The following is a 13,620-nucleotide window of genomic DNA, read 5'->3' as shown; positions in this document are numbered from 1 at the left end:
TTGCTGTTGATGGTTCTACTGTCTTCCCAATCACAGTGGTTATATTTGATTAAGCTCCTCTCAGTTATGTATTTCCCTTTATTTTTTATCGGCATTTTCTTTATTGACCACATTTTTGTTTTGTTTTGTTCTCCCATCAGACAACAGATGATCTCGTTTCATCAGCAGAATGTTCCAACGATGACGAAGACCTCATTGAATGTGAGCAGAGTGTAGGTAAGCCAGGTCAGTCTTGTATTTTGCTTGCTTTCTTCTTTGATTTGCAATAAACAATGCCTACATATATATGTGTGTGACTGTATACATATATAGGTACGCTTATATATGTATATGTGACATATGTATATATGTACAGAACTGTATATCTGGTATCAATGCATAAAGCCAAGCATCCAATCCCATGGAGTTGGCAAGAGCAAAACACAAAGGTGCCATTGTTTTGGGGAAGCCATCTTTGAAGAAAACAAAATATTTTGTGAACCAGTGCCTCTTCACTCTATTGTCAACAATCACACTACATATTTGTAGTGATTTTTAAGCTGGCTCTGGTGGGGAGAAAGAAAAGGCACATATATTTATAAACATATTAAAATTGGGGCTACTAGTTAATAGAAATGAACTATTACCACATCTTTTATTTTATCTTCCTTGATGGATGTGAGAATGTGCCCCAGAAGTTCATTTGTCCATGGGATTTTGAATGCGGTTAACATGGCAGCGTATGTACCACAGTATTGTGTTCTGCATACCTAAACAATTTGGGGAAGGATAAAGCATTAAAACGTCCAAAACTAATAAGCTGTGCCATGTTACCTGCAGCAGTGATGCTTCAAAATGTATCCACTGAAGAGTCAAAATGGATTGTGGCAATTGAAAAAGGATTCGATTTCTCCCTTCAAGCCTATATGCATTTTGATGATTTGATGGCTTTTCTTCTGGTGGGATAGATATGACGGTGTAATATTCAGCAGGCAACTGTAGTCTGTTTTACTTTAACTGAATTTTTTTCCAAGTCTTTATTTTGTATTAGTTATTTGTTTGTTTTAATTTTGAGGCTTGCCATGAGTTAAGCATTTATATAATAGAGAACAGAATTTCATTGAATTTCTGTGTACATTGTAAAAATGGAGTTTTATGAGAATCTGTCCTTAACTATGAAACACATAAACCACCTTGTTGTTGTTTTTTAATTTATTCCTTTATATTTGGTTTGGGTCAGGTGTTTTTGTTTTTTACTTTTTAAAAAGGGGTGATTTTATTATTTTGAAGACTTTTTTTTTTTTTTTGCTAAAGTTCAAACTTTAGATTATTCTGTTTGTAATTTCCTGGAGCATTTCAGATTAATACAGGAATAATAACAAGTCACCCAGGGCTAGTGCTTTCACATTTCTCTTCCACCTCTCATATTCTGCTTGTGGTTTGAGAGTAGGACTTGCTCTGGCAGGATCTAAAAAGGCCGTGGCATTGCAGTGCAACTGAGAAGTTCCATCTGAAAGCTAAAAGAACCTGGTATTACAAAGCAGAGACTCTGTTGATGCACACCACAGTACATGGAAATGACAGAGGCGTTCTTCTCTGTCATGAGTCTTTGAAGCCTTTTTGAGAAAGATATTATTCAAGCATCAGTGGCACACAAATACTATCAATACATTGCTGCTTGTACCATTAGGCAGTTCGAATGTTACTTTAATATCATTCCTTTCTTCCCTGTAGTCTTTGGCTCTCAGATCTGAGCCGAGACCACAGATGGCTGAGGTCTGCGAACTTTGCTCGTGCACAGTTCTAATTCACGTCAATGAGGCACATGACATAGAGTTGCCAACCTCCAGGTAGTAGCTGGAGATCTCCTGCTGTTACAACTGATCTCCAGCCAATAAAGGTCAGTCCACCTGGAGAAAATGGCTGCTTTGGCAATGGAACTCTATGGCGTTGAAGTCCCTCCCCTCCCCAAACCCCACTCTCCTGAGGCTCTGCCCCAAAAACCTCCCTCCAGTGACAAAGAGGGACCTGGCAACCCTACACATGATGGGAACATACTCCTATGGATTGTGGCCTTTGCATTTTTCTGATTTTATAAAATGTAGACAGAGTGATATGTGGAAGTATATTGTCAGTTTGTTTAGGACACTTTTATTATAGCCACATGTAGCACATTTGCACAAGAGGGGCTACCTCTGGCAATCCACGTACAAAAATGATTGCAGAACTTCCCTGCTTCCCTCCCCCCTCTCCCCCGGTGGTCTTTTTCAACCCTGGAGAAGTTGATCACAGAACCTGGATGGAATAACAGCTATGTGGGTTGATGGGCTGCCATTCGGAAAGGGAAGGGGTTGAAATTGCTCCATCTTGCTTCTTCCATCAGCAGGGCTTTGCAGATAGAAGAGGCAGGACGATTTTGCTCCCTTCCCCCTCCACCCACCAATTCACATGGGCCCCACTCGGGTCCTGCAACCCGAAAATCAACTTTCCTGGGGTCAGAAAGGACTGCTGGGGAGACAGGAAATTGGGGGAAAGCTGCAATGTTTGGTGCCTTCCATCACAGATCCCTAGATCCAACCCATCCGAAGCAATGTCAATAAAAAGGAGAGTGGCAGGTATGGCCACTCAAATGTTGAGGCTACCCCCAGATTCAGGCCTGGTGCTCCTTTTAGAGGCCCCAAGAAAATTACCACTAAGTAGCAAACTTCATGTATGAAAGGCTGAAACACTAGGCATTCTAAACAGCAGCTTAAGAATCATTGATTTAAATTCCACTGCTAAACTTTTAGGACCTCATTAAACTCCCTCCACCCTTTCTCTGATTGCCAAGAAATTTGCATTTAAAATAGAGGCCTTTATCCTTCTTTATCAATCTGCTTCTCTTATCCATTGCCTGCAGAGATGTTGTGAAAGTAATATCACAGCTACTTCCCTAGTGATGAATTGCAATGGTACAGAACCTTGAGATGTGGCATCAGTGAATGAATCAAGCTTCTGAGAAACAAAGAGAGAAGTGCCTGTTCATCCATAAAGATGCCGTTTGGAAACTTAGAGGAGTCATGCCGGAGAAGACTGAACTGAAAGGAAATTCAAGTGAAGTGTAGTTTAACATCCTGGCATAATTTGCTCCCCTGAATGCCTTCCTAGTTAATTTGCAGTGCAATCCTAAACAGGCACACCCCTAAGTCCAGCAAGGTTGATGGATGTAACTCTGGGTGTAACTCAGTTCACATGAAAAGGGTTAGGGATGCCAGCCTTAAAATGGGACCTGTGGATCCCCCAGAATTACAGCTCACCTCCATACTACAAAGGTCAGTTCCCTGGGATAAAATGGCTGCTTTGAAGGGTAGACTCTGTGGCATTGTATCCCACTTTGGTCTCTGTCTTCCCCAGGCTCCATCCCCGAATCTCCAGGAGTTTCCCAACCTAGATCTGACAACCCTACCTCCCCATCCCCTGCTGGTGGCCAGGGGATGCCTGGCAACCCTAAGAATAGTCCATATCCCTGCTCTTTAATATCAAAATTCCACCCAGCTTCATTCAAGCTAGTAGAATCATTGCCTCATTGATTTCTAATATCTGGATGTCACGGTATATCACTTAAGCCAGGACCCCTCCTCATGGCTGAAGGTATATCTATACAGATCTTGAGCCAGGGCAAGATTTAATCTGTAGCTGAGCCTGTATCTTTAGGGTATGTGGATCAGGGAGACACATACATGCATTTAAATATGGCATTTTTTATAAATATGGCATTTTGAGTTACTTCATCTTCTGTAGCTGACGGTTATTTACTTTAGGCCACCGAGTGGCTGACTTTATTTTTTTTAATTCTAAACATAGAAATTTAAATGACAAAGTCTGTCCCATTTTAATCCTGTTAATATTGACTTATTTTGTCAAAGGCTTTCACGGTCAGAGTTCATTGGTTCTTGTAGGTTATCCGGGCTGTGTAACCGTGGTCTTGGTATTTTCTTTCCTGACGTTTCGCCAGCAGCTGTGGCAGGCATCTTCAGAGGAGTAACACTGAAGGACAGTGTCTCTCAGTGTCAAGTGTGTAGGAAGAGTAATATATAGTCAGAAAGGGGTTGGGTTTGAGCTGAATCATTGCCCTGCAAAAAGTATCAAAGGTAATGTGCTAATCATTGTCCTGTAAGTATCAAGATAATGTGCTATTTCTGACTATATATTACTTCTGACTATATATTACTCTTCCTACACACTTGACACTGAGAGACACTGTCCTTCAGTGTTACTCCTCTGAAGATGCCTGCCACAGCTGCTAGCGAAACGTCAGGAAAGAAAATACCAAGACCACGGTTACACAGCCCGGATAACCCACAAGAACCAATTGACTTATTTATTTAAAACATTTATATGACAACTCTTCACTTAAATAGCGCCCTCCCCCCCAAAAAAAGTTAGCTTTTAATAGTTAGAATTTGTTCAGAACACTTTGGGTTGTGTTTGTTATTAGATGGTATTTCTCAAATTCCTAAGATAGTATGATTCAGGCAGCTATGATACATAATTCAAATCAATACCCAAGAAGTGTGAGAAAAGAGTTCCCTCTTCTAATAACTAGCATTTTTATAGCAAAGACACAAGCTCTAGTAGCTTCCTCTCTGTCAGTTAAAAGCAATTGGTATCCATCACCATCTTACCTACACCTGAATGTCCCCCTCGTAGATTCTCACTTTCTTCTATCAAACAGCTTCTGGCAATTGTATAGAAATGGGGCTGCTTTGCAGCCCTCTGGAGCTAACACGGCAGTTACTTCTGTTCTTGGGGAAAACCAAGAGGTCCAAATGTTCAAAAGCCCTGCTTGGCCATTCTTTATTCCTGCGTCAAAAAAGAATAACTTCACCCACATGTGTGAGTTTGCTATATGAGCAAAAAGAAATCCTTGGGATAGCAGTTGGCTCGTGAGACTGGCGCTATCAAATCTGAGCTTCAGTATGTATTTCAGAATTATTTTGGGGATATTATAGATTAAACATGGATAACTGGATAGAACCACAGCCTAGTATGCTAATGGTACTCATCAAAACAGTGGAACAATAGAGAAATTTTCTAACATAGCATTATTCTTGTGCTCTTTTAAGCCTTCTTGCCCCCTGGCTACCTGCAGTCTATGTTTTCTACTGGGCCTGAATGCCAACTTTAATTTCATTAGAGAATTCTGCCCGGATTTTGTTTTGTTCCAACCAGTTACATCCAAAACAAAAATGTTACTATACTTTATTCTTCCAGAAAGTTTGGTAACATGAAGCTGACACCATAATAAAGTAGGATTTCCTAATAAAGGTCTGAAATCAGTGCACCACAGATGAAAAATTCCAGATACTGCATTAAAACATTCCAACACAGTTTGAGTATGTACATGTCTGAAATTAATGAAGATTTACTGGCCATATCCATTATGTACAAGGCAAGCATCTTCTGTTTCCTACTGTAATACTCTAGATCAGCATTTCTCAACCAGGGTTCCCTGGAACCCTAGGGTTCTGGGAGAAATAGAGATGAATAGGCTAATCATATGTAAATCATATGTAATCATATGTAGGCATTCCCTGAGACATGAATATTAGTTCAAGGGTTCTGGAAGGGTAAAAAGGTTGAGAAACGCTGCTCTAGATGCACTCTAACAGTATAGTCCTAAACAGAGTTATAGCCAGGGCCGGTGCCAGGCTTTTTTGCGCCCTAGGCGAGGCTATTTGCGCCCCCCCCCCATTGCAAACCAATTTTCAAAAACAAATGTCTTGTAGAAAAAATAAAAACACAAAACTTGAAACTGCTAACTTAAAAAAAATTGCCCCTCAGGTCAGTTCTGTGCCCCTTTGAGGTCTGCGCCCTAGGCGACCACCTAGTTCGCCTAATGGTAGCGACGGCCCTAGTTATAGCCTTGTAAGTCCACTGATGTCTGCTTAGGGTTAGACTGTAAAAGAGCTCACAAATAGTCCTGCATGCCCAAGATGGCTTAGGGTTACCTTTAGGCTTACCAAGTCCTGCCGGTCCATGGGTGGGAGGTTTTCTGGAGTGCGGGCCTGGCGCGACGCGCCTACGTCACTTCCGGGTTTACTCAGAAGCGATGCGGACGCTCTATCAATCTCAGCCACAACTCTATGGAAACCAGAGTTTTGCCCAAAGTTGCTAGAGCGTCCGCGTCGCTTCCATGTAAACCCAGAAGTGACATAGGTGTGTCGCACGTGACGTGAGTGCATACATGTGGTGCCCGCCGGCCCTCAGCTGGTCAGCGGGCAGCCCGGTGGATTGGCAGGATTTTACCCGCCACCACCGGGCACTTGGCAACCCTAGTTACCTTTCTAAAATGGCAGTGCACCATGCCACAAGTCAAATCACTCTTGAATCTCAGGGAGCCTCCAAAAGCAGATTCAAGGGGGAAAGAAAAAAAATACCATGTGGGCCTAACCAGCTTCTGTAATCACTGAACCAATCTGCACAACATGTCATTTAAAAGCCCATGGAATGTAGATAGGGCCACCAAGCTCCCAGTCAGGGCAGGGATCCCTTTGCCTACTGCCATTTTAAGATGCGGCAGGAGAAAAATAACTCCACCCCACGATGTCAGCTATAGTGTCATTTCTGGTAAAAAGCCAGAAGATCTAACCCACAGGCAACCTCATTGGACATGCTCCCAGGAGCATGCCCCCACCCCCGTTTGCATTTCTTCTTTTGGGTGCTCACTGGCTCCCTTTGGGAAAATCCAGAATGCAAAGCCCAAAGGTGTGCAGAAGTCTGAACAGAAGGCTGTGCTTTCAGTAGTACAAAGTCTGGGTCGTCCTAAAGCAAACGGCTGCTTGATAGAACTTCTCAGGTACACGTGCTTTGTGTTTTTGGCCACAAGAGAAGCAAAGGAGCAAGTTTTACTGATTGGTCATGCAGATGCTTTATAGAGTTCCTTTTAATTTAATTTGTATTTTAAGTGGTTTGATTTCAGTAAACTGTTCTCCTTTCTAAGCCCCCAAAACCCCTCTCAAGGATCTGATAATCATATGTACACAATGTACAGTATATATATGTGTGTGTACATATATATATATATATATATATATATATATATATATATATATATATATATATATATATATATATAATCTAGAATAATGTAAAAACCAATCTTAGCAATAGCCCCCATCATCCAGTCACACGTTTACACAGAAATTCATGCCCTCATCTATTCCTGGCATCCACTAATGTGGACAGGTGCATGATAGCGTTATTTACGAGTGTACAAATCATATTAAGTTTTCTTTAGATTTTTTTCTTCACTTTATGTTATTATTTGTAAATGATAATTTCATCCACTGGTTATCCTTGGGGAGGGCTGGGGCAAGGAGATTTAAAGAAATTATACAGATATATCTATCAATATCTCCAGGTTTTGTCCTGGGTTCATATCGATAGATATATGCAATGTATATATTTGAAGAACATTTTCTGTCGTTTCACCTCATCTTGTGCCGCATGAATTTTTGGTGATTGATAGTTCCTTTTGATTGATTTATTATTTGTTTCTCTTTTTGGATCATGATGGTACCATATTGCCATTTTATTTTAATTTGAAAACCATTTGCTGTACTTTTAAAGCAAATTTATTTCTGGAGTAATTCCAATGAAATAATAATTCAGCCCACTCAAGAAAGATGTAGATCTGCAATCAGACAAAGGCAACAAAATCTTTTCTTGCCATCCTAAACATTTCAAATTTTCCACATTCAAATAAATTCGCCCAAGAAAGTTGTGTGCAAAAGAATGAAGATTCTTGCCTTCCTTTATTTTATTCTGCCTTCTTTCCCTCCTTCCTCCTCTTTTTTTGCTTCTGTGGAGTGCCTTACTTCTTTGTAGACAAACTGCAGTTTATTTTATTTTATTTTTTAAAATAAGAAATGTAACAGGGGAAAAGTCCCTCTAATGACCCTCCTCCAGACCCCATCCAACTCTCACATACAAACTGCTGATGGCATAAAAAGAATTTTATTGCAAGTGCAGAATATCTGTTGTGTTGATTTTTATTTATTTCGGGGTCCGTGCAGGCTCATTTTTGTGGCATGCAGTAAATATCAGCCGACTTACAACTAACCATTTATGATCTCCATTAACTAATGCATGAGTTGTGATGACTCCATCTTGTATTTCATCAAAATAACGCATTCAGGCTAACCCAGCAAATTTTGTAGCATACTTTTCAACATAGCAGTGGGGGAGGGTTTTTTTATTATTATTTTTTATAGTTTACTTTCTTTTTGGATAATTTGGCAATTACCATTGGCTACTTCAGCAGCCCCCTACGTTTGTTTTTATTTAGATTTTGTGTTGACTTTTTGTTTGCTTCCTTCCCTCTCCCAACCTTTCTGAGTAGCAATCTTACGTCTTGTCCGTGTCCATCTGTCATGCTACTGTGTCTTGAGATCCATTATTCTAGTGCTGTTGTGTGATTCTGTTCTCTGTTCGTAAGATGTTCTAATTCCTCGCAGTTCTCTCGCTTCCTCTCCCCTCCCGCCTCCTCCTTCCCTTTCAATCTTCCCTAGAGGAAATTCCACAAAGGGGCAAAAACAGATAACAATATCTCTTAACTTTGATGCCTGGATTTTATACTGGGATCTAGTAACTATAAAGACAAGATTTGTGTGTTGCAAGTACTTCAAAATGTCCCCCACCCAATTAACTTTGTAGATGCCTAACAACAAATCCCTTCTTTTGTAGGGAAAGCAGTTAAACGGTTCCCAGTTCCAGCCACTCATAGTAAGAGCTCCTCTGCTAGGCTATAAAAAGTGCTTTGTGAAAACGCTGTACACAAAAGCTTGTATACTTAGGGCAGCTGAGTGGATCCTGGTTCAAATGCCTCTATTCAAGAGACATTGGAGGCATTCAGTTTATTGAAGTAATGAGAAGTTCACGTACATAATCTGGAGATTTAGGCAAATGGTGCTAAGATAAAGCAGGCTCTGTTCTATTTAGTTTACCTGTAGGGAAGGTGAATCAATGCCTGATAATCTAGATTTATATTCTCCAAGGAGCCCAAAGCTGTTATCATAAAGACACTGTCGTTCTATAGTCTTAATTCTGCTAGGATAAAACCCTTCAAGTTTGAATGTTATAGCTACTAACAGATGTATTTTCTTCCAAAATTTCATTTATGTATTTATACAGATGGTGAGTTGCTTTTTCCAGTTTACCAAAGTACTTAAATGTAGGGTTCCCAGGTCCCTCTTCACTACTGATGGGAGGCTTTTGGGGCAGAGCCTGAGGAGGGTGGGGTTTGTGGAGGAGAAGGAGTTCAATGCCATAGTCCAGTGGCCAAAGTGGCCATTTTCTCCCGGCGAACTGATTTCTATCAACTGGAAATCAGTTGTAATAGCAGGAGATCTCCAGTTAGTACCTGGAGCCTGGCAACCCTACTTAAATGTAATGTACAAATGAATTCTAAAACTTTTCTTTGTTAGGTTTTAAATAATGATGTAAGAGTTAGGAAGGAGACTAGTAAAAATGCCTCCAGTGAATAAATAAGATTATTTTAGAGATTTCTTGTTACCCATTTCCCACTTTTAAAAGAGTCCAGAAGAGATCCAGGGTATTACAGACCAGTTAGCCTAACATCTCATCTGGGTAAATTAGTAGAAACTGTTATTAAAGAGAGAATTATTAAGCATTGAGGAACAAAGCCTCAATGAGGGGAAATCAGCATGGCTTCTGCAAATGGGAATCCTGCCTCAGCCTCACCCACCTGTTTGGAGTTCTTTGAGCAGGTGTCAGAGGATAGCTCTTCCACCCTATGGTTGCCAGGTGCTTAGCCACTGGCGGGAGGTTTTTGGGGTGGAGCCTGAGGAGGGTGGGGTTTGGAGAGGAGAGGGACTTCAATGCCATAGAATCCAATTGCCAAAGCGCCCATTTTCTCTATAGTGAACTGATCTCTATCGGCTGGAGATCAGTTGTAATAGCAGGAGATTTTCAGCTAGTACCTGGTGGTTGGCAACCCCATTCCACCTCCATAGTCACTGCAACTTGTGGGGGTACAGGCAGTGTGGCCCTAGGTCCCTCAGAAATCAAGGCTGTGCCATGGCCTCTGCACTCCCTGTGGAGGCCACAGTCATTCAGAAACACTGGTGGCAGCAGCCCAAGGGCTGAGCGGATCTGCTTTACCATGCTGCAACTGCAAGGCCTCACCCAGGCTAGAACCAGCTGGACAGCCCAGAAGAAAGCCCACAGAGCCTCATTCTCTCCAGGGCCAGGGAGGCTGGAGGAACCATCCTCGGAGGAGAGGTGGAAGGTGGGAATGAGTGTAAGGAGGCTGGGAGGGGGCAGTTGTTGGAGGATGCACCGTAGGGTTACCAATCTCCAGGTACTAGCTGGAGATCTCCTGCTATTACAACTGATCTCCATCCGATTGAGATCAGCTCACCTGGAGAAAATGGCCGCTTTGGCAGTTGGACTCTATGGCATTGAACTCCTTCCCCTCCCCAAACTCCACCCTCCTCAGGCTCAGTCCCCAAAACTCCAGGCAGTGGCCAAGAGGGACCTGGCAACCCTAATGCACCGGCAGCCTAGAGGAGTCCCACCCAAGTTTCTGGGGCATTGGGGCAGGCTGAGGGAGGCCCACATCCAGGAAACCCTTTATCAGACAGGTCAAGGTGGGGTGAAGGAGGAAAAACGAGGCCTCTCCTGCATTGCTGAGAGTGAGGAAGCTGGCAGGAAAGAGAGGGCCCTGAGGTGCTATGAACTTCCATTCTCTCCTTATTCTGAGACCCATGCCAAGACTTGCTGCAGAAAAGGGGTTGTGGAGGGTGCAGCAGCCCCAGAACCCAGTCTGAAGGAAGAAGGGCAGGACAGCAAGTTAACAAGCAGGTATAAAGGTGATCTGGTAGTCATATATACATTTGAACTTCCAAAAAGCTTTTGACAAGGTACCTCAACAAAGACTCCTGAATAAGCTTAGAATTCTGTCATAGCAGGACGAGACCTTTTATGAGTTTAAAGCTGGTTAAACACCAGGAAGAAGAGGGCAGGAATAAATTGACAGTTTTTGCAATGAAGGGAAATGAGCAGTGGAGTCCCAAAGGATCGGTATTAGGACTGCTGCTATTTAATTTGTTCATCGGTTCTTTGGACTGGAGGTGAGCAGTGTAGTGACTACATTTGCAAATGATACCAAATTATTCAGGATGGTGAAAACCAGGGTGGATTATGAGGAGCTCCAGAAGAATCTCTCTACATTGGTTGAGTGGGCAACAACATGGCAAATGAAGTTGAGTGCTGGTGAGAATAAGGTAACACACACTGGAACAAAGAAATCAGAATATATGCTAATAGGGTCTGAACTGGCTGAGGCTGAGATTAAGAGAGATGTTGGTGTTGCAGTAGATAGCCTGATGAAAATGCAGCAGTGATGAAAATGGCAAATTCCATGCAGGGGATTATTGAGAAAGGACAGAAAACATACGATAATGGCCAATATTATAATGCCCTTGTGTGGCCTTATTTTGAATGCTATTTGCACACAATGACTAGGATGCTGGGAAGTGCTGGAATATCAGAGTCTGACTCCCAGCTGGTCCTCTGATCAACTGGGAGTCAACTTTTGAATACCAGGGAGCTGCACACTTGTTCAGTAATTGTTTGAGTCGTTCAGTGGAAGTTGAGCACAACCTTGGTAAGTCCACAGTCTGATCATCAGTGTGAAACACCATCCCCCATCAGTGGCCAGGGGAGACCCAGCAACTCTAATACATAATATATTTTACTGCCAAACAAGATTGTTGCAAAATCTTTGGCATCCCCTGATCAAATCTATGTCTGGGATAGACGAGGTTAAGCTATGAGGCTGCCATTAATAAGCGGCCTTTCCGTTTTTACTGAACAGAAAAGAACACACCGAGTCACTGAAGTGCTTCAAAGTCTTTCGGCTTACACAGACTGAAGGCCTTCCCTGCTGAGATTTTATACATTTCCTCCAAGAACATGACATAACCTTCCTCTAGAGAGGTCACAGAAGGAGGAAGGGAAAAAGTCATTTTCAATCTTTTTATAAACCATCAAAATGGCTTTCTTACTTTTCTTTTAAACGGGTACAATTTCATCAAGAGTGGATCCTGGGAGTTTAACCAGATGCCCAGCAAACTGAACTGAAGGGGGCGGAATAAAAACACCCAAAACTTGCCTGGTAAGAGCTGATCATGTTTTAGGAGCCATTGTTTGTTAAGCATTGCTGAGAATTAGCTTTTTAAAAAGCAAACAGAAATTGGCCTATTTATTTATTTTAGTCTATTTATACCCCTCCCTTTCCCAGCAGAGCCTGGACTCAGAGTTCATAGAATTCTGGAAAGGGAAGATTTTGGTTAGTGGGAAATTCAAATTGTTCCAAAGGTATGCAATTCCCCTGATGTATGTTATAGCACAGTCCCCTGCCCAAATTAGTGCTTCAGATATGTGCTATACTTATTTAAAAGAGATACTATGCTGCTGCCATTGCACCTATTGCTACTAGCTGTTTTATTTAGAACCAAAAGGGTGATTGATGTTGTACACTGCACAAAAGAGGCATTATATTCCTTGTCCAGAAGTCACCTTCGTTGGGTTTATAATTTAATTCCACTGCCATCTTGTGTATATTTACTGAAGTATAAAGGCCAAAATAGACATGATAACAGCAGACAATTGAACAGAACTGAGTCATCACCAGTTTCCTTTAAAGTGGGTGCAGGTTTTACAGTATAACAGGTTTGGTGTGCTGAACCCTTTGGCTGTCTGTGTTTTCCCCTCTCAAAGCGCTAGTTCCAGGGATGAAGGCTGCATTTGGAAGGGTCTGGCTTCCCCTCTTCCCCTCATGCTTTTAACAGTGCAGTATAAAACAGAGACTTAGACTTTCTAAGCCCATTGACCTCAACTGACTTAGAAGGGCATAACTCTGCTTTGAATGGTACAGTAAATTACTTGCACATACCCTATTTTATAGAAGATCAGCACAGTCTGCATTATGACATGTGCTGCACTATGACACCAAACTGTCTAATTTGCCCATAAACCCCATGAAGCTCTATGAGATTTACTCTTGAATAAACATAGCTGGTATTGGTAGAAATACGGGGCCACTGTTGTCATGGCAGCTCATTACAATGAGAACTAGAACCTTGAAGGTAACATGAAAAGAGTCAGTATAGAGGTCGATGGGCATGGATTTATATGAGGAATTCTGAATGGATTTCATAAGGGAGGTGTGTCAGTGACGGAAGGCTTACCATGAAGTTTAGGATCCTAGAACCTTGATAAGAAATAATAAGGGTTTTTAGCAAAAAGTGCTGAAGAGGCAGAGCTTTGAGATGCTGAAAAGGAAGTAATAATGTCTTCCTTTTAGAAAATGGGCAAATCATAACTGATTATACATGCATTGCCTTTCCTGTGCAAGATTTTAAAATAGTTTCTTACCTTGTTATCCAGAAGTATACAAAAGGAAGCCGGAATTTTAAAGAATTAGGCATCCATCCCCCAAACCACATGGATTGAACCTGCTCTCATTTATAGCAAAGTAATGACACTCATGGTGAAATTCTCCTGAATCTACAGGAGGATGAGGCAGACCTGTTCCTTACACATTTCAGTCTCTGGGTCTTTACAATGGGTGCA

The 13,620-nt window shown here is 41.8% G+C and overlaps 1 protein-coding gene across 3 annotated transcripts in view; it reads left to right on the top strand.

Moving 5' to 3' along the window:
* The window catches only part of NRXN3 (neurexin 3), a 1,387,810-nt gene that overhangs the window by 1,332,271 nt on the left and 41,919 nt on the right, over positions 1-13,620 (top strand). For 2 of the 3 annotated variants that reach the window (XM_056852141.1, XM_056852139.1), the window contains one exon: positions 141-216. In XM_056852141.1, the coding sequence (XP_056708119.1) occupies positions 141-216 (76 nt within the window). Of the gene's footprint in view, positions 1-140; positions 226-13,620 lie in introns of all 3 variants that reach the window. The other variant, XM_056852140.1, reaches the window with a different exon arrangement.

This window comes from Euleptes europaea, chromosome 6, assembly GCF_029931775.1.
Source record: "Euleptes europaea isolate rEulEur1 chromosome 6, rEulEur1.hap1, whole genome shotgun sequence".
NCBI classification, from domain to species: domain Eukaryota; kingdom Metazoa; phylum Chordata; class Lepidosauria; order Squamata; family Sphaerodactylidae; genus Euleptes; species Euleptes europaea.
The sequence above is the reverse complement of the archived record's forward strand: the minus strand, read 5'-3'. Positions and strand labels throughout refer to the sequence as shown.